Here is a 22,207-nt window from a genome sequence, read left to right on the forward strand (position 1 = left end):
TTGGGGGCATGTTGCATTTAGCAAGTCCCCATGGTGCCAGAAAAGCAAAAAAAAAAAAAACACATGGCATACTATCCTGGAAACTACACCCCTCAAGGAACGTAACAAGGGGTATAGTAAGCCTTAACACCTCACAAGTGTTTGACGACTTTGCATTGAATTTGGAGGTGAAAATGAAAATTTTCATTTTTAACACTAAAATGATGGTGTTACCCCAAAGTTTTCTTTTTCACAAGGGGTAATAGGAGAAAATGAACCCCAAAATTTGAAGCCCAATTTCTCCCAATTAAAAAAACACCCCATATGTGGACGTTAAGTGCTCTGCTGGCGCACTTCAGGTCTCAGAACAGAAGGAGCACCATTGGACTTTTGGAGAGAGAATTTTGCTGGAATTGAAGTCGGGGCCATGTGCTTTTACCAACCTCCCATGGAGCTAGAACAGCAAAAAAAAAAAAAAAACACACGTGACACCATTTTGGAAACTATACCCCTCCAGGAACGTAACAAGGGTTACAGTGAGTACTTACACCTCACAGGTTTTTTTGGACAGTGGGCCGTAAAAGTGAAAAATTAGATTTGTTGCACTATACTGATAGTGTTACCCCAAATGTTACATTTTCACATAGGGTAATAGGGGAAAAGGCCCCCAAAATTTGTAGTGCAATTTCGCCTGAGAAAGAAAATACCCCATATGTGGATGTAAAGTGCTCTGCGGGCGCACTGCAATGCTCAGAATAGAAGGAGCGCCATTGGAAAGAATTGATTTTTAACACTGAATTGCTGGTATTAACCAAATTTTTTTTAGTTTCACTAGTAGTAAGAGAATAAAAGCTCCACAAAATTTGTAGCCCAATTTCTCCAGAATAAGGAAATACCCCATATAAGGCGGTAAAGCACTATGCGGGTGCAAAACAGGGCTTAGGAGTGAGACAGCAGCGATGAGATTTGAGGCCTAAAGTTGTGCTTTGCACTGCAATGGTTGAGGTTCTGACATAAAATGTAAAAAAAAAAAAAAAAAAACAATTTTGAAACTACACCCCTCAAGGAAGGTAACAAGGAGTACAATGAGTACTTACACCTCACAGTTTTTTTGAACAATTTTTAAAAATTAGTTTTTTTTTACACTAAAATGCTGGGGTTACCCAATCTTTAACATTTTCACAAGGGGTAATTGGAGAAATTGGGTTACAAATTTTGGAGGGCTTTTTCTCCTGACTATGGAAAGACATCCGCATATGGGGTAACGTGCTGGGCGGGCGCACAACAAGGCTCAGAAGTCATAGAGGTAAGTTTGTATTTGAGGCCTATGGCATATCAGTAGCTGACGGTTACATACATTCAGAGGAAAATACAAAAATGAAACACCCACACGTGACACCATTACAGAAAGTACCCACCCTGAGGAATGGGTATAGGGGTAAAGAGGACATTTTGAATGCACAGGTGTTTCCTAAATTTATTTTCCAGGAATGGATGAAGGGTAGCTTTGGAAAATTGCAATTTTCAACCTCTGCTTCATCTTTCTGAGAACAACTAACATGTGACTCCGAATTGTCGCCTGGAAATACGACAGAGCTCAGCGAGAACTCTTCACATTTGAGGCCGATGTTTCTTACGGACCTAACAATTACGGTATATACATTGAGAGGAAAATACAAGAAAGGAACACCCACATGTGAGCCTATTACAAATAGTGTTGAGCGGCATAGGCCATATTCGAATTCGCGAATATTCGCGAATATATGGACGAATATTCGTCATATATTCGCGAATATTCGCATATTCGTTATACCCCCGTTTTATTTTCGCGTATGCGAAAATACGCGCATGCGAAAATTAGCATATGTGGAAATTCGCATATGCGAAAATTAGCATATGCTACTTTTCGCATATGCGAATTTTCGCACGCCAGTCTCACACTCGCACAGTAGTATTACAGCCTTCTTTACACCACACAAGCTGGAAGCAGAGAGGGGTGATCACTGTGATGTGTACTATGAAGAAAAAAAAAAAAAATACGAATATTCGTAATTACGAATATATAGCGCTATATTCGCGAAATTCGCGAATTCGCGAATATGCGATATTCGCGAATAATATTCGAATTGCGAATATTCGCGAGCAACACTAATTACAAACATTACACCCCCTAGGGAAGGTGTATAGGGGTGAAGTGGAGATTTGGAACAGGCGGGTGTTCCCTAAATTTATTTTCCAGGAATGGATGAAGTGTAGTTTGGGGGAAATGAAAATTGCAATTTTAGTACTGATATGCTAATTATATTCCCAGAATGATGACCCAGAGTACAGCCAAAAGTTAAAATGATGCCCACCCCAAACCCTATATTCTATACCTGAATCATCATTCTGGGATTGTGATGTGTGTGGCTGTCCCTATTCTGTTACCTCAAATGCGCACCCCGCTCAGGTGGGGAGAGAGCGCTGCGCATTTGAGGCAACTGCAAACCCCCAATGCTGTTAACTCTGTGTCCCATGACCCTTCCCTTTTTTTTTTTTTTTTGGGGGGGGGGGGGGGGGATATTATCAGGAGTATTGAGGAAGTGGTTTTTGGGTTGTTGTTTTTTTGGGGGGGGGAGGGGTTGGTTTTAAAATTTGGAAGACAATGTACTCTGGACTGGTACATTGGAGTCGAATTCTGGGGAATTAAAATCAGGGAGAAGGATTAAAATTTAGTGCTCCATGGAAGTGTGATACTCCCTGAAGCAATCCTTAAAGGGGTACTCCGGTGCTTACACATCTTATCCCCTATCCAAAGGACTCCCGCGATCAGGCATCTTATCCCCTATCCTTTGGATAGGGGATAAGATGTGTAAGCAACGGAGTACCCCTTTAATGCAGACACCCGAATGATTGCGGCAAGTGTCGCACTGAGTGGTGGTGTCCTTCCGAATTCCCCTCCTGTGACACACTCTGCATTTTTTCTGGGATCGTCCTTTCTTTCCAGTGTGGGGGACCTCACCTGGAAAGTGTTGGCCGGGGACGATCCGGGGAATCGAAGTTCCAGAGGTGCTCTGACCCGCTCCTTGGCAGTCACCAAAGATGAGGGTCTTTAGAACTTCCTGTTGGAACTCCAGGAATGTCCCTGTGTTGCCAGTGTGCTGGGACAGTACAAAAGAGTTATACATGGCAACCTGTACCATGTAGACTGCAACTATTTTGTACCATGTCCGCGTTTTGCGCATGGCATCATATAGCTTGAGGACTTGATTAGAAAGATCAACTCCCCCCATATACCGATTGTAGTCCAGAATGAAGCTTGAGGACCAGTCCCACGGTACCTCGAACAGAGATACGGGTGCTGCCGTTCCCATGAATTGTGGACAGCATACAGACATCTCTATTATCCTTATACCTGACCAGCAACAGGTTTTCAAGGGAAAAGGCACGAGACTCACCCTGGGGAATAAGAGTCTGCAGGAGATAGGAAGGAAGGCCTCTTTGATTCTTCCTGAATGTCCCACAAGCAAGTGTGGATCTGGCGGCGAGGGATGTGAAGAGAGGGATACTAGTGTAAAAGTTATCCACGTAGAGGTGGTAACCTTTATCTAGAAATGGGTGCAAAAGGCCCCAAACAATTTTCCCGCTAACACCCAGAGTGGGGGGACATTCTGGGGGTTAAAAATGGGAGTCTCGTCCCTCATACACCATAAACTTGCAAGTGTACCCTGAGGTACTCTCGCAAAGTTTATACATCTTCATGCCATACCGCGCTCGCTTGGTTAGGATGTATTGCCGGAAGCTGATTCTCCCCTTAAAGCTGATGAGAGACTCATCAATAGCCACCTCCCTTCCAGGGACATTGGCCTCCCAAAATTTGTCCCCGAAGTGATTGATGACCGGCCTGATTTTATACAGGCCTGATTTTATACACGGGATCAGTTCGGGGGGGGGGACATGCTGCATTATCAGCAAAATGCAAACATCTCCGAATGGCCTCGAACCGCGGACGGGTCATGGCCATACTGTAGAGCAGGGTCTGGTAGAGGTTGTCCCCACTTCAGTACTGCCTGACCTTTGTTTTTTTAAATAGGTACGATCCGTCCACACAGCACAGGCCTGCTGCTGGTGGCACGGACCGCCTATAGGTGCAAAAAATAAAAAAAAAGCACCTGCGACACAAATAAATAAAAAAAACGCGAATCAGTACTATGGTACTGATCAGTGGCGGGTGGGCTTTAGCTAATGATGACGGACCGCTCTTTTATAGCTAAGAGGGCCCGGCCACATGTTTAGCAAAAAAAAGGTCTGCGCAGACCACAGCGACCCAGTAGGGCCCGGGACCTGCAGACACCTACAGTATGGTATGCTTTTAAAAAAATATATATATCTTTTTTTTACCACCTAACTCTATCCCTGTCTAATCTAAAGCTTTCCCTAATCACAGAAAAAATGCCAAGGGGCATCAGAAACACTGTGAGGAGAGAGATGCAGCACCGGGGCTCCATCCTGATCAGCACCAGACATAAAATGGTGCTGATCAGAGCGAAGCAACATGCTCCTGCTCTCCTCCCCCCTCCCCATATACTGTGATTGGGGCGGTCACTATGACCACCCAATCACATCTGTACTGGGCGGGGGTGGGGTGCCAATACTGCCACCTCCCAGTACAGTACGGATGATGACTGATTATCATCCTTTTCTGGGTCATGGGGTCACATGTGAACCCATGACACGGAATCGCCACAGATCGCCGGTTTATATTTACCGGTGATCGTCGATATGGGGGGTCCTCAGGACCCCCTTGGCACTGTGCCGGGATGCCTGGACTGTGCCGGGATCCCCACCCGGCAAGCAGTGAGGAACGGAATCATAGCAAATCGCTGGTCTGAATTAACCGATTTTGCAGCTGAATTTGCAGCAATCACCAATATGGCGATGTGCCGGCATGCCTGCTGAATGATTTGAGTCCTTAAGGATCGGGGATGCAGGGCGTATGCATACACCCTGCGTCCCCAAGAGGTTAAGTATCTTGCCTGGTGACATGATCCTTACTGATCGAGGTTGATATTTGTTCATCTGTATATAGTATGTACATATTTTTCTTTCTCTGATATTTTTTATTTTTTCACAGTGTGTTTGGGACATTTGTGGAAGTGATACTCATCTGGAATGCCAAGGGAATCTTGACAACACGACTGAACAATGCGCTGAAGTTAGGAATTATATTTCTTGAAAGCATGTGAGATATAGCTTTTTGATGTTGCTTTTGAGAAGCTGAGGACCATTTGCCGCATTTATATATTATATAGTTATATATTTGTTGTGCCCACGGAACTGTTGCTTTGATATAGTCTGGTAATTTGATGGTTAATCAATGAACATTGTGGACCAACACATCTCCCTAGGTGTAATTATATTACAATATTTTTTCGTTTGGAGTCCCTCATTAATCCCTTAGGGACCCAGCCCATTTTCACCTTAAGGACCAGAGCGTTTTTTGCACATCTGACCACTGCCACTTTAAGCATTAATAACTCTGCAATGCTTTAAGTTATGAATTTGATTACGAAACTGCTTTTTTGTGACATATTCTACTTTAACATAGTGGTAAATTTTCGCTAATACTTGCATAATTTTTTGGTGAAAAATTCAAAAATTTCATGAAAATTACAAAATGTTGCATTTTTCTAACTTTGAAACTCTCTGCTTATAAGGAAAATAGACATCCCAAATAAATTACACATTGGTTCACATATACAATATGTCTACTTTATGTTGGCATCATAAAGTTGACATGTTTTTACTTTTGGAAGACATCAGGGGGCTTCAAAGTTCAGCAGCAATTTTCCAATTTTTCACAAAATTTTCAAAATCGAAATTCTTCAGGGACCAGTTCAGTTTTGAAGTGGATTTGAAGGGCCTTCATATTAGAAATACCCCATAAATGACCCCATTATAAAAACAACACCCCCTCAAAGTATTCAAAATGACATTCAGAAAGTGTGTTAACCCTTTACGTGTTTCATAGGAATAGCAGCAAAGTGAAGGATAACATTGAAAGTCTTAATTTTTTTACTCTCGCATGTTCTTGTAGACCCAGTTTTTTAATTTTTATAAGGGGAAAAAGGAGAGTAATACCCCCCAAAATGTTAACCCAATTTCTCTTGCGTAAGGAGATACCTCATATGTGGATGTAAAGTGTTCGGAAGGGCAATAGAGGGCTCAGAAGGGATGGAGCGACAATGGGATTTTGTAGAGTGAGTTTTTGCCTCATGTGGCATACTATTTTGGACACTACACCGCTTAAGGAACCTAACAAGTTGAACAGTGTACCTTAACACTCCACAGGTGTTTGACAACTTTCCGTAATTTTTTTTTTTCTTCACTAAAATGCTGATTTTCCCCCAAACTTTACATTTTTACAAGGGGTAATAGGAGAAAACGCCCCCCAATATTTGTAACCCCCATCTCTTCTGAGTATGAAAATACCCCATGTGTGGACATCAAGTGCACTGCGGGCACCAGAACATCAAAAAAAAAAAAAAACACATGGCATAATATTTTGAAAACTTCACCCCTCAAGGAATGTAACAAGGGGTACAGTGAGCCTTAACACCACACAGGTGTTTGACAACTTTTTGTTAAAGTCGGATGTGTAAATGCAAAAAAAAAAATTTCTTCACTAAAATGCAGTTTTTTCGCCAAATTTACAATTTTTTACAAGAGGTAATAGGAGAAAATGCCCCCCAAAATTTGTAACCCCATGGGTGGAAATGCTCCATGTGTGGATGTAAAGTGTTCTGCGGGTGAACTACAATGCTCAGAAGAGAAGGAGCACCATTGGGCTGTTGCCTTGAAATACAGGGCTCTGAAGTGAGAGAGTGCCATGCGAATTTCAGACCTAAATAAGGGATTTGCATAGGGACGGACCCGGATGCAAGAATTAGACTTGCCTCCGATACCAAAAACCTCATGCTTTTGCAATACTACTACTACCAGCATGCCATTTGGCTGTCCATGCATGCTGGGGGTTGTAGTTATGTAACAGCTGGGAGCATACTGATTGCAAAACACAGAATTTCTTACCTAACAGTGTGCCTCCAGCTGTTGCAAAACTACAACTCCCAGCATCTATGGTCTATCAGTGCATGCTGGGATTTGTAGTCTGCAACAGCTGGAGGCACACTGGTTGCGAAACACTGAGTTAAGGAACAAACTCTCAGTGTTTCGCAACCAGTGTGCCTTCAGCTGTTGCAAAAACTACAACTCTAACCATGAAGTGACAGCTGAATGGCATGCTAGGACTTTAGCTGTCCGTGCATGCTTGGGGTTGTAGTTATGCAACAGCTGGAGGCACACTGATTGCAAAACACTGAGAGTTTGTTACTTAACTCAATGTTTTCCGACCAGGGTGCCTCCAGATGTTGCAAAACTACTACTCCCAGCATGCACGGACAGCCGAAGGACATGTTGGGCAGCCAAAGGATATGTAGTTATGCAACAACTGGAGGAGAACAGTGTCCAAACTGTAGCCTTCCAGATGTTGTAGGGAGGGCCAGATGTTACAGAACTACAACTCCCAGAATGCCTGGACTGTCTGGGTATGCTGGGAGTTGTAGTTTTGCAACATCTGGAAGGGTTACGGTTTGGAAACCACTGCACACTGCCTCTGATCCCACCGCTGCCTGCCGCCGGTCCCACCATGATCGCTGGTCCCGCCGCCTCCTCCTGCACTCCGGTACCCGCCGCCATCTTACCCCCCGCTCTGCCCGGACATCCAGGTTACGGAACAATGGCAGCTTTACTGAGGCAGACAGATTGTATAGTCTGTACAGCTTACTTAGGCCCAAGGAGGTGACCAGTGACTTCAGAGACTTTAGGGCTCACTGGGACTTGTAGTGGATTTTGGACAATTTGCTGCAGGCCCACGCAGATGATCTTGACTGACTTGACTCTTTATGCAGACTGATCTTGACTGACTTGACTAGGACTGACTAGACAGACTTCTTCCGTATGTAGCTTACTAGGTTGTGACTTTCACACGCGAGGCACTTTGTTGCTGGAAGCGTGGCTGTGTGGTCGGCCTTGGGTCTCCTCAGGACACCAGACACTCTCTCCAGGTCTTGACTGTTCCTCAGCATGCTCTAAACTGAAACTAGAACTCACTAGCTAGCTCCTCCAAGGGTTTTTATGGGGGAGACTCTGGAAAGGTCCTATAGATCACCCTATAAGTCACCTGATTACTGGTACCTTCTTTGGTTACAAGATTTGGTAACAACATTTAAAGGTACATAACATCATATATACATTACATTAGATTACATAGGCACTTATTAACCATTTAACATACTCAGCTTAAGGAGGGGGACTCAGAGGACACTGCAATAGAGTCCATGCAGTTTGTGTGGTATTTATATTACTGAGGGACTCATCTATATATATATATACTCCTTTTAAAAAATAGTCTAGAGTCTAGTCTAACATTGAGATGTATAGGATGGCGGATGCTTATGTTGTACCTCAATGATCGTTGTCCATCATATGGAAATGCATTCAGTAGGCATTGACCTTAATGCTTTTACAGGTACTATACCGGTTCTATGATCTAATGTACATGGGCAATAATGGTAGTGTTCCCATATCCAAGATGGCCGTACGAACGGGAGAACACACACAGCGCCTGCGCTGAAGATGGAATGTGGGATCCCCCTTGCACGACCGGCCGCTTGAATCTGTGAACACAAGACGCATGTGTGAGCTCTTGTGTTGTCGGCTGGTCCCCGGCTCTGAGAAACCCCGCGAGAGTGCAGGAAGTACGGACATGGTTTTCAGTCCTGCGCTCTCTGTTTGTGTACAAGCGGACACAGCGTGATGAAGAGATGATGGGGGTGTACACTTGATATTAGAGCTAACAGGTGAGTCACTGCCCACTTCTGAATGCAATATGTTAACACTGTAGATGTTTTTGTGTACATGAATAGTGTTGCTCGCGAATATTCGCAATACGAATTTTATTCGCGAATATCGCATATTCGCGAATTCGCGAATATTCGCGAATATAGCGCTATATATTCGTAATTACGAATATTCGTTTTTTTTTTTTTTTCACAGTACACATGACAGTGATCATCCCTCTCTGCTTCCAGCTTGTGTGGTGTAAAGATTAGGCTCTAATACTACTGTGTGAGACTGGTGTGCGAATTTTCACATATACGAAAATTAACATATGCGAATGTCCGCATATGCGAAAAATAGCATTCGCTAATGTTCGCATATGCGAATGTTTGCTTATGTTAATTTTGTATATACTATTTTTCGTATATGTTATTTTCGCATACGCGAATTGTTCGCATATGCGAAAATAAAACGAGCATATTACGAATATGCGAATATTCGCGAATATATGACGAATATTCGCCCATATATTCGCGAATATTCGCGAATTCGAATATGGCCTATGCCGCTCAACACTATACATGAAGATCAGAATATGGATATATATTGGACACAATGTATCACTTATCACCAGCTGTTTTTATGTAATGATGTATACTACATCATTATTATTTGTATCTATTTGTATATACATTATTTATATTATTTGTATATACTTAATCAGTAATATTTGTATCTATTTATATCTGTTTACATGAATATATTATAAATCGAGGTCACTATAAATCGAGCCCCATATAAAAGGAAGTAAGATGTGTAATTGGCTTGAGAAAGATCTCATTGTGAAAACCGAAACGTAGCACAGTAACTTGATGGGTGAATACAACCACGCTATTGCTTGTTACCCTGGCGTGCCGCTTCTTCTTCTGTTGGATTTGAAGTTCATGGGGCATTGAGTCCTGTCCCCAGCAGCTGAGCGAGCACCCACCTAGACCAGGAGTCCTGCACACAGTGCCGCTTCTTTCCCAGATACTCTACATAGCACAGTAACATATAACTTCATTGTCTAAATATATTTTGGTCTACAGCCATTGGCAGACTGCCTGGTCATTATGCTAGATGGAAGATACCGATGGTGGGGAACTAAAGGAGAAGATGGAAGAGATATTTGAAAGTAGTTTTTTTCTTTTTTCACCAGGCACATTAGTTGTTTTGTAACTCCTTTTATATGTTCTTAATAGGACATAGTGGCAGATAGATTAACCAATATTCCGTAAATTTTTACAGCCATAAAAATGCATTTAAAATGTAGCTAAAATGCATTTTAGCACTCAGTTATCAGAATGTCTATTTTACTAAATGTCATAGGAATTTAATTATATTAGAAATATTATATTGCCAGGAGAAGGATGTGAATTGCGATAGGACTTCTGTTTTTTCTATTCAAAAATACCTAGCCCCACCACAAAATACACATGTAGATAAATAGTTACTCAAAATGTGTAGCACCTGGCTACTTGTGCTTGGCAAAATTCAATGTTTACCGTGTACGATATCCTAAATGATTATAACTTACTTCTGCAGGTCTTCTCATCAGGATTTAAGACATATCCTTGCTTGCATCTACATAAATATGAGCCTGGAGTATTGATACAAAAGTGGTCACATCCATGTTTGGTAGTAGAGCAGAGATGAGGAGCTGTAAGAAAACAATTACACATGTTGGACAAAATATACAATTTTCCCTATTTTGGATGTTTATTGATTATTTTTGATGTGATTGGACAATGATTGACCTTGATCTTCCAGTTCAATTTGTTATGTTGATAGTTGGATTGAACATATGAACCTTCTAATATACTCTTGCGGGTGTGGGCGGTAATGAGGTTGTTGCGGGTGGTTACAAAACATACAGCGGGTACCGCAATATCCTGTGCAGTCCCATAAACCTCTGAAATGCCACAGAGGGTGATGAAATGGCACAAGGGGTGATTAAATGGCACAAGGAGTAACAGTATGGCACAAGGGAGTAATGAAATGGCACAAGGGAGTAATGAAATGGCACAATTTAGTACTGAAATGGCACGGGGGGGGGGCTACTGTGGTGGCCCAGTACAGGAGTTGCACCCGTGTACCCTTGCTGCCCTGTCAGGCAGACTCCATTCCATGACCCCTGGGCCCCCCCTTCACCCATGTACCCTGAAAAGTTAAAGAATGTATATGTTATCCAAAGCAATGTACATAATTTGTTCTATACTTTTAAGTAATGTTGCTATGTGACAAGGAAGGTACCCGTGACCATGTGACCTACAGGGTGACCTATGGGACCCCTCCAGAGTCTCCCCCATATAGACTGTTACACCTGTCTGACTCAGAAAAGCTGCCGTTGTTCCGTAACTTGGAGTCGGAGTCATTATTTGCCCCCGTGTACCTTAGGGTGGTGTAGAGGTTAAACCACGCCTTGGTGTCACGAACACAAGCAGTTAATGCCATGTGTCCCTAGGGTAATTCCATCTGCCCTCATCACATCCTCACCACAGTACTATCTCTAAAAGCTGTGATAAAATGTTTGCGGGAAATGGCAGGCTTGGATACAACATATTGCGGGAGCGGGCGGTAATGGTTAGAAATTCAGTGTGAGTGGGATTAAGAAAACAGTCCCATGCAGGGCTCTACTTTTAGGTTCCACAAAAGGTGTCTGATCTTTATCTAATGCAGGTGGCCAGTTACTGTGGAATCTGCAAGCAATCTTACATTTCTAATTCCCAGCAGGGAGGGGGCAATCAGGGCATGTACTTGGGGTGCTGACTGCCAGAGAAGGGTGCTAAAAGTTTGCTTTGCATTGGGCAGCATCTACACATTAAGGGTTAGGGCAATAAACTGAACATTTGCTCTTAGCCAGGCTACAGGTCACAGACAATAGGATGCCATTAGATTCCATCAAAATTGGATAATCCTGCCAGTGAATATGATATGTCTACGGAAGAGGCATTGCGTAAAGCTCCAAACCACAATGCAAAATCTGCAGCAGGGTCAATCTACTGTGTGCCATTTATAACTCGGGCGTCTTTTTTGCGCTGTGTGGGGGACCTCCTATACATACATCCGTGATTTATTGGCTACTTTTCTCTCTAACCATTCAATCAAGAAACACACATTTACCATATATTGACGCCCCTAAATCTCTATACAATGATCCCGCAACTTACAATGGCCTCAACATACAATAATTTCAACATATAATGTTTATTTCTGGACCATTGTAACTTGAAACCAGACTCAACATACAATGCTATGGAATCTGCAAAACGTGTCAATGGCTGGAAGAACCGACCAATCAGAATGGACATTTACTGGTAAAACCCCTGTAGTCCTAAAGTGCATGCACTGACTGGTGTCTGGTAGCGCCCCCTACAGTACAGGGAGGGATTACATGTTCTGTACTCTTTACCTGTGCCAGGGTTAGCTGCTCCTTTGGGCATCAGGTGAGGGCGGCTCCATTTTTTTTTTTTTTAGGACATTGCGTGTTCTGTACAGGACCCTGAAGAAGCTTCTGTCCTCTACATAGACCAGTGTTTCCCAAAGAGGGTACCTCCAGCTGTTGCAAAACTACAACTCCCAGCATGCCCGGACAGCCGAAGGCTGTCCGGGCATGCTGGGAGTTGTAGTTTTGCAACAGCTGGAGGCACCCTGGTTGGGAAACACCGACATAGACAGTGATTACAGCTCCCAGCAGATCTTTCTTTCTTTTATATGTAAGGATTTGCTTTATCTCTATTAGTTATCTACTTATTTTTGTTTTTCATTTTAATATATTTTATTATTGTTATTTTCAGGATACAGTTATCACACATATGCATAGACCAAACCCAAAACAAAACAAAACAAAAACTCTACTTAACAGCGTCCTACAATCTCTCCCTCTCTCTTACTCCTCTCGCATAACTATCACTCTGCCTCCCTTTTCCGCTCACACCCAGAGTTCACCCTTGGTATTTGGGGGGATCACACCAACTTATTTAATTGGGTTTCAAAAATTTCCCAGATCTCCTGCCATTTATCTTTTGACTTATCCTTCACAATCTTATTTAATCTTAGTTTCTCCATAATACATATTTGTTTCAATGTTCTAACTATGGAAATTATATTTGGAAGAGTTTGACTACTCCAACAACTTGCTATCGCCTCTCTTGTTGCAACCAGTACCTGGAAGGCTATCACAGAGTGTTTCAGTTGAAGGTGATTCAGACCCATTGATAAAAGCGCCATTCCCGGCCCCCAGGTAACATCCATAGTTTCCCCCCACAATAGCTTCAGCAATTCATATATCTCATCCCATAACCTTTTTATGTGTGGGCAATCCCACCAAATATGTTTTAGTGTGCCAACCCCCAGCTTACACCGCCAACAAATCGGAGAATTCATTGTATTAAATTTGGCCAGTTTAACCGGGGTCAGGTACCACCTATATAGTAGCTTACGCGATGACTCCAAATGGGAGAGACAATGTGAGGTCTTCACTGGGATAGTAAAAATACCCATCCATGTTTCTTCAGAGATAGAGTACCCTAGGTCAATTTCCCATTTGACCTGGAAATTCATTATTTTGGGATCTATTTGTTGTAAAGCTTTATAAGATCTGGATATCCCACCTCTACCCCCTTTTTTATTGAAGAAATACTCATTATATCTTGACTTAACTTCAGATCTCCAATCGAAAGAGGAGACACAATGTCGTAGCTGCAAGTACTTGAAAAAATCTTTTGGAGGAATTTCAAATCTTTTAGTAATATGTTCAAATGGTAGCAGTCCTATATCCCCCACAATATCTGCTAATGTTAAAATACCCTTCTCCATCCAGACAGCAAAGTCTGTTGTTGGTCTAAGGGACTGGACTACCGCCAGTGGGACATTCTCCAATATACAGGGGTTTAGAATTTGATGTTGCAACGCGTACCGCCAGGCCTCCAAACCCGCAACAACCGTTGCAACATCCCTTCCCAAATTCTTATTTAGTAAGGCCGATACCCACAAAACTAACCTAGGGGGTACCCCCCCCCCCCATCAGCTCAGTTTCTAAGACTACCCAGTGCATCCCCCACTTCATTATGCCATAATCTCTGAACTTGGGTTAAAAGAGACGCGTAATAATACTTTAAGAGGTTTGGGCAGCCTAGTCCCCCCTCTTTAATTGGACGGTATAGTATTTGAGCAGAGGTTCTTGGTTTCTTGTTTTTCCAAATATAGTTTAATATTATTTGTTGGAGGGTTGTAATTGACTTTTTGGGTATCTTAATTGGCATATTGCGAAAGATATATAAAAACTTTGGCAGCAGCATCATTTTAACTATTGACATCCTCCCCAGCCAAGAGATCGGCAATCTAGAGTAAGTTGCCACATCCAGTTTCATTTGGAGTATCAGTGAATCCACATTTAGTTTCCCCGTATGCTGTACTGTAGTCCCTAATTTTATGCCTAAGTAAGTTATATTTTCCTCTGTCCACATGAATGAATATTTTTCCCCCAAGCACCTTCTAGTTACTTTATCAATATTAAGCACACTTAACACTAGTTACTTTATCAATATTAAACATTACTTATTTTTGTTTAATCCTCACTTTTTCCTATTTTTGGATGACATTTTGTTGGCTTCAGAACCAATTACCAGGTTTCCATAGAGTTATGGTCTCAACATACGATGGTTTCAACATACAATGGTCATCCTGGAACCAATTAATATTGTAACTTGAGGGACCACAGTACATGTCATTTAGCGCTAGCTCCCAAACGATATATGGATGTGTCTAGTGTGTTTAATATTGTATGTTCTAGTAGTTGTGCTTCTACAATTGCACTTGAGTGTTTGGAACGTTGCCACAAAGGGAGTTCACTGTAAATCATTGTGTAAATCAACCATAAATCCCCAGGGCCCAGTTCTCATCTATAGATTTAACAGTCGTATTTGCAGCAACACAAAGGGGGATTCTTGTGGTTTCCAAGTCCCTGTTATGGATGACTTTTCATGGGCCCGGTCTCTTTGGTCTCTACTGAACCGCAGGGTTCTGGTAGACCTCCCGTACTCAGTTAGAGGTCAGTCAATGTCATGTACTTCTAACACTCCTTTAGCTGGGACATTATTATTGAAGAAGCACAATAAACATTTAGAAACATTCGCAGCATTGTTAGTGGAGCCAAGAGACATTTTTTCCGAACAATCGACCAACTACAGAAGTTCTAAATGCTTCAGCAGATGTTTCTAACTAAGAACAGAGCAAAGCGGATCGTATTTACTGAAGGTGGAATATGATGAAGATATAAGAGCTTTCTATCTCATAATTTATGCAAATATCAGTATAATGTATTGTATATGAAATATCTCAATATAATATATCTCATGGATTTGTTAAAGTGTGTTGTTAGCATTTGGATTGCTTCAATTCATCTATAATAAACATAAATAAAGCAGCTTTGTATATAGTCTTGATTAACAATATCCCGCTATGTTGTGTTTACATCTCTTAGGCAGACCTGTGTGTCTCTATGGTAACAGACTACAAACAAACCAGCTGTAGTCTGATTCGTCAGTCGTATGCCCTTACACCTGTCCACTACTTCGTGCCAAAAGTACTGCGCAAGAGGGAGTGGAGGCGGTGCGCTGTAGTGTGAAGAATCTAAACTGGATAGTACTTTATAAAGTAAGGGGGAAATTCTATATGTATTTCTTTGTGTTACCGATTGGGGGGACTGACAGAAAGAAGAGGCATATGAGAAATGAGAAGACAGTGTACAGAGCTGCAGAGAAAATAGAAAGATAGCTTGGATACATACCAGCGTGTATGAATTAGGGAGATGTTTCTTAGCTGGATGTATAGGATGGATTAGTGTTGTGTCCTTATCTACCAGCTGGATATAAATAGTGTGATTTGGGAATATCTAAGATACCTGGGCACTAGAGTAGTGACAGGCTTCAAGGGGTTGTCTTGGTAATTTGATTTTACTGTGCAATAGGCTTCAGCTGTGGTAAAAACAATAAGCAAGCGTGTACATACCTGCCTTGCATGCCTGCCGCAGCCATTCTAATGGTCTTGGGCTCAACACAAGGAATAGTTGCTCGGCCAATCAGTAGCTAAGGTAGATCACCGCTGTGGCTAGTGGTCGGCTAAGGCCCTTCTTTGTGTGAAACTAACACCAGGAAGGGCCATACAGCTGGACTGGCAGTGACTGGGAAGTGGGGCAGGTGAGTCCACCTGTTTATTGATCACAGCCTGAACCCATTGCATAGTAAAATGATTGCCCTGGAAAACACCTTTAATATCAACATCCCTGGTGGTCCAGAGCAGTAAAAGGGTGTTTGTAAGAATCTCTCATGGTCTAAAGCAGTAGACTGGTTAGTGTAAGCATCACGGGTTGTGTAGGGCATTTGGGGTTAGATTTCACTTTACCTGGTGCGGCTGGAGAAGGGGTAAGGCTAAGTTTCCACTTGGTTTTTTTCTGGCAGTTTTTGGAATACTACCACTGCAGTTTTTGAGCCAGAGCCAGAAGTGTATTCACAAGGAATAGGACATATAAAGGAAGGACTTATGGATCCACTTCTGACTTTGGCTCAAAAACTGCAGTGGCAGATATCCAAAAACTGCCAGAAAAAAACCCAAGGGGAAACTTAGCCTAAATGTCAGAATCTCTGGCAACCTAGTGTGGTGGATAGGTTAATGTTAATAAGAATATATAATATATACCCACTCCTTCTTCATGTTTAGTAATGTGCAGTGCTCTCACTCTACAAAGGAACCCCAAACAAAAGGGAAGAGAAGTCTAAGGATATCATATCATATCACCCTCCTTTGCTTTAGATACATAACCAGGCGCTATTCACTTTCCTCATCCAACATAAAATATATGAATGGATATAAAATTAAATATATAAATTTACAGTAGATACTTACCGCAAAGCTTGTTCTGGAACACAGACGTCAGCGTTTCAATCTGGCTGAAATTGGCCACCAAGAAGACATGTTCATCGTGAGGCTCACTTCCAATAGATTTTAAGGTTTGCATGTCCACTCGGCCAACTCCAAGTGCAAATATCAAGATTCCAGAATTTCTGGCCTTCGCAGAGATTTCAGCTACAGGATCCTGAGGTCGACCATCAGTCACTATCATGACAATTCTGGGCACATACATGTCTGCGGGACGTGCCCCCTCGGCCTCAGAAAATGCAATGTTCATGGCAAATTGAATGGCCAGTCCGGTCATGGTGCCTGTGGCAAGGTGCATCATTCTCTTGACGGCACGTTCAATGTCAGACTTTTTTTTGTATGTTTTCAGAGAGAATTCATTTTTTATTGTGCTGCCATATTGTATCAAGCCCACCCTAGTTGTGTCTTGGCCAATATCAAGATATTTTAACATTGTGATGAGAAATTCTTTTACGATTTCAAAGTCATAGGGGCGGACACTTCTGGAGCTGTCAATGATGAAGACGAGATCCAGAGGCTTGTTGCGGCAGGCTTCTCCTGCAGAGGAATACAGATGAAATAAAACTGTTAGGGACGATATAATCCAGATGCAAGGAACATGATATTCATTTGGTGCAGTTACAGTGGTCCCTCAATATACGATGGTAATCCGTTCCAAATGGACCATCGTTTGTTGAAACCATCGTATGTTGAGGGATCCGTGCAATGTAAAGTATAGGACAGTGGTCTACAACCTGCGGACCTCCAGATGTTGCAAAACTACAACACCCAGCATGCCCGGACAGCCAACGGCTGTCCGGGCATGCTGGAAGTTGTAGTTTTGCAACATCTGGAAGTCCGCAGGTTGAAGGCCACTGGTATTGGAGGTTATACTCACGTGTCCCCGCCGCTCCGGACCATCACCACTGCCCTGGATGTCGCCCTCCATCGCTGTTGCCGCGTCCCCGGGGTGTTCCCGACGCTCCGGACCGTCTCTGCTTCCCCGGCATCCTCGCTCTCCGTCGCCGCCATCACGTCGTTACGCACGCCGCTCCTATTGGATGACGGGACGGCGTGCGCAGCGACGTGATGACGATGATGGAGAGCGCCGACTATGCAGAGGATCCTGAAGAGGACGCGCCGGAGCCCCGAGGACAGGTAAGTGATCATCAGCGGACCACACGGGGCACCGTAAACGGCTATCCGGTGGCAGCTGAAGCAGTCTGCGCTGCCGGATAGCCGTTTATGCGATGGCCCCCACATACAAAAGCATCGTATGTTGATGCTGCCTCTGAGAGGCCATCGCATGTTGAAATTATCGTATGTCGGGGCCATCGTAGGTCAGGGGGGGGGGGGGTCACTGTATTTGTTTAAAGTGGTTATTAAGTCAGGCCTACCACATGGTTGTGTAGGGTGGCAAAAACACTGAGTACTGAAAAGACCCAAGTACAACTCTTCTGCATAATCGACACGCGCTCCTCATTGAGATAGCTCGGGATAAGTTAATTTAACATATTACTACCCATAAGGATTTAGAGAGGATTTCCCTTTAAATAAATAAACTACATTTAAAGAAATGATAAGCAGTGATGGAATTTTATCAGGGTAGGCCCCAACATTATAAATGATGGAGCTCCGATAACTGATCCCAGGAGCAAAGGCCACTTTGTATGTATCTGTGCACATAGCCAACTGTGCAGGGTATTACAATGAATATTCATACAAATGCATACATTTCCCTGTACAGTTGGTGGATGGGATCTGTACTGTAAGATGAAACCTGTGAATGGGTTATCCAGACTTATACAATTTATGGTGGTTCCTTGGATAGGCCCTCAATACTAGGTGTTGACCGTTCACTTGACTGGGATAACGCGGGAGTTCCTTGCACCTCGGACCACCGCTAGTCTAGTATTAAGGGCCTATCCTGAGGCTAGGCCATTGATTATATAAAGTAGGATAACTCCTTTGCTTTTATTCGAAGGATCATGAAGGCAGTTTATTGACCATCAACATGGCCACCATACCGGTTCCCTGCAGGGGAGCTATCCTGCTTTCCAAGATTCCTACATGGTAAATCTGCCTTGTTATTTAGTAATACACGTTGGATCTGTATCGCTATATAAGGGATCGTTCACATTATGATCCCAACATACATGGAGGGCAAAGTTGTGGTGCGAACCCTAGCATTAGCTTTTATGGCCTTATTTGTCTATGGGTTGTGTGTGGCATTGCAGCTAAGTCTCATTTATTTCAATTGAGCTGCACTGCAGTACCAGAAACAACCCACAGACAGGTGTGGCGCTGTTTCTGAAAAGAAAAAAAGCTGCAACTATACTGGTTGTCACCCAGTATGACCAGTAAGAACTATAACAATTAAGCAGTCGATTAGAAATTTTCCTGGGCCGTGTCCTAGTTTGCATAGCAGCCATGCTATAGAAATCATCACAAATGGTATTAATAACTCTTCCACATAAAGTCTTTATTTTCATCGCCCATTAAAAATGATAGAAGAAATTATTTTGCCGCAAAGAAGAGATTATCACCAATTATAAGGAATAACGGGAGTTATTTGTGAAGAAACTCGGCAAGAGATTTTGCTTCTTCTATATGGAGCAGAGTCTCTGGGGAGAAATAATATACATGTTCTTGTGGGAATATCATGGCTGGACTGTACAGCAAGAAGAACAACTGCAGGAAAGACAAGTGCAGGCATAGGCTGTTGGGGAATGCTGGGTATTGTAGTTTCCCAACTAGCTGGGGGTTGTAGACCACTGTGGTTTGCATATGCACCACTAATAAGAAATGTATCTATGGTAATTCAAGGCAGAAAGTATATACTCTCAGGGGCGGACACCCTAAAAATCCTTGATAGTTACAAAACACACAAAGTGGTACAATAAGCTTAGTAGTTGCCAGACACACTTGGTGGTACAAATTATTGAAATTGTGGAACTTTTGCTCCTTTTGAATGTTCATTAAAGGGGTACTCCGGTGGAAATAAAAAATTTTAATCAACTGGTGCCAGAACCTTACACAGATTTGTAAATTACTTCTATTTAAAAATAAAAATCCTTCCATTACGTATCAGCTGCTGTATGCTGCAGAGGAAGTTCTTTTCTTTTTTAATTTCTTTTCTGTCTGACCACAGTGCTCTCTGCTGACACCTCTGTCCATGTCAGGAACTGTCCACAGCAGGAGAGGTTTTCTATGGGGATTTGCTCCTACTCTGGACAGTTCCTGACATGGACAGAGGTATCAGCAGAGAGCACTGTGGTCAGACAGAAAAGAAATTAAAAAAGAAAAGAACTTCCTCTGCAGCATACAGCAGTTGATAAGTACTGGAAGGATTAAGATTTTTTAATAGAAGTAATTTACAAATCTGTTCAACTTTCTGGCACCAGTTGATTTAAAAAAAATGGTTTCCTTTGAAGTACCCCTTTAACTGTGGTAAGTGGGTTGCGCATTACTCCACACATTCACCAAGAGTGAGTCAGTAACTGAGGGTTTCTGCTTGTCCTACAATACCACTGTGGGTCTCTGGGTCACTGCCAATGGCCTTTCACAGCTTACCCATCTAGGGTGACAGGAGGTGCAGCAGGATAGAGGGTGACGGCAGTGACAGGTGGTACTACATCAGGAGGGAGGGTGAAAGGAGGTGCAACAGGGGGGAGGGTGACAGCAGTGACAGGAAGTGCAGCAGGAGGGAGGGGGACAGGAGATGCAGCAGGGGGAGGGTGACAGCAGTGACAAGAAGAGCAGCAGGATGAAGGGCCGCAGCAAGGGGCTGAGTGGCATTACTGCAGGTGGCAGAAAAGTTATTATATGTGCCCACTGGGCAGGAGCAGGCTGCAGGGCAGGGCCCAGTTGTACAGTCCTTCCCGACCTCCCCCCTATACTTCCTCAACCCCAACCTGGTTTGTGGCAGCAGTACAGGGTGCTTCCCCCCTCCTGAATGTCTCCCTTGCTCCTGATGGCAGCTTCTCCTGCTGGATGGGAGGGGACACAGTGACAGAGGATAGAACACACCCACTGCTACTGCTTCTCTCCGGCGGCAGCCTTGTGCATTCAGGAGGCGGCACAGGAGCCTCTAAATAAGAGGAAATGCAAGAGGAGCTACTGCCAGACACCACCAGGGGCAGCACAGAGCAGTGTACCACTATCCACCACCAGGGACAGCACAGAGCATCTAATTGGTATATGCCGCCGTCACGACCTGTGTTCGGGCTGACAAACACCTAGGCGCCAGGATAAAATTCTCAGTCCTCATGGAGACCTGGAACCTGGGATATGTCTAGCCCTGGCTAAGAGACAGTTAGCATACAAGGAATTTTTCCCCTCTTTAACTCTTAACTGTCTCCTATCCAGAGCTTGACAAATTCAAGGTGCCAGGTCAACATGGCAACTGAGAATTTCATCCTGCCTCTTGGGATTTGTTGAGCCATGGCTAAGATACAGTTGGGAAAAAATGTGCAGCTAGACCAGCTGGAGAAGAAAGGGCATGTAGACTCAAACAATGAGAAAACGAAAGCCACCCTGAAAGAAAAAAAAATGCTGAATGGCTAACCTAAAACGAATGTCCAAACTACAAAAATAACTGAGCTCCTTACTTCATACATTACATATATAAATGGACTGTTCACCAAACTACCAGCTTTAGTATTTTAAAACCCACCTCCTAAGAAAATGCTGCTTAAGCTACTAGTGGGCAGCCGTGTATAGACTATGGGGGAGATTTATCAAAACCTGTCCAGAGGAAAAGTTGCTGAGTTGCCCATAGCAACCAATCAGATCGCTTCTTTCATTTTTCAGAGGTCTTTTCAAAAATGGAAGAAGCAATCTGATTGGTTGCTATGGGCAACTCAGCAACTTTTCCTTTGGACAGATTTTATAAATCTCCCCCTATATGCATTGCCGCTTGCTCACATTCACAGGCTAAATTGGGGGTGCAATACTTTGCCTTGCCCCAGCTGCTGGCAAACCAGGCTCCACCACTGGCTGCACGCTACCCAGCGTGATACTGTCAGTGATGATTAGTGATGTCGCGAACATAAAATTTTCGGTTCCCGAACTGTGAATGACAACTTCCGCAAGAGTTTGCAAACCGGCGAACCGGGCAAACGGCCATTGACTTCAATGGGCAGGCAAATTTTAAAACCCACAGGGACTCTTTCTGGCCACAATTGTGATTTAAAAGTTATTTCAAGGGGACTAACACCTGGATTGTGGCGTGCTGGAGGGGGATCCATGGCAAAACTCCCATGGAAAATTACATAGTTGATGCAGAGTCTGGTTTTAATCCATAAAGGGCATAAATCACCTAACATTCCTAAATGGTTTGGAATAACGTGCTTTAGCCCCCTTTAGGCAGCACATTGTTAGATTCCCCCCTTTA

General features: G+C 43.2%; 1 protein-coding gene across 4 annotated transcripts in view; it reads right to left on the reverse strand.

Moving 5' to 3' along the window:
- Window positions 1-22,207, reverse strand: part of MATN2 (matrilin 2) — a 223,629-nt gene that overhangs the window by 77,819 nt on the left and 123,603 nt on the right. For all 4 annotated transcript variants that reach the window (XM_056522421.1, XM_056522419.1, XM_056522420.1 and 1 more), the window contains 2 exons: window positions 16,801-17,370; window positions 10,433-10,555 (listed from right to left, as the gene is read on the reverse strand). In XM_056522421.1, coding sequence (XP_056378396.1) covers window positions 10,433-10,555; window positions 16,801-17,370 — 693 coding nt within the window. The remainder of the gene's footprint in view (window positions 1-10,432; window positions 10,556-16,800; window positions 17,371-22,207) is intronic.

Source organism: Hyla sarda, chromosome 5 (genome assembly GCF_029499605.1).
Source record: "Hyla sarda isolate aHylSar1 chromosome 5, aHylSar1.hap1, whole genome shotgun sequence".
Taxonomy (NCBI): domain Eukaryota; kingdom Metazoa; phylum Chordata; class Amphibia; order Anura; family Hylidae; genus Hyla; species Hyla sarda.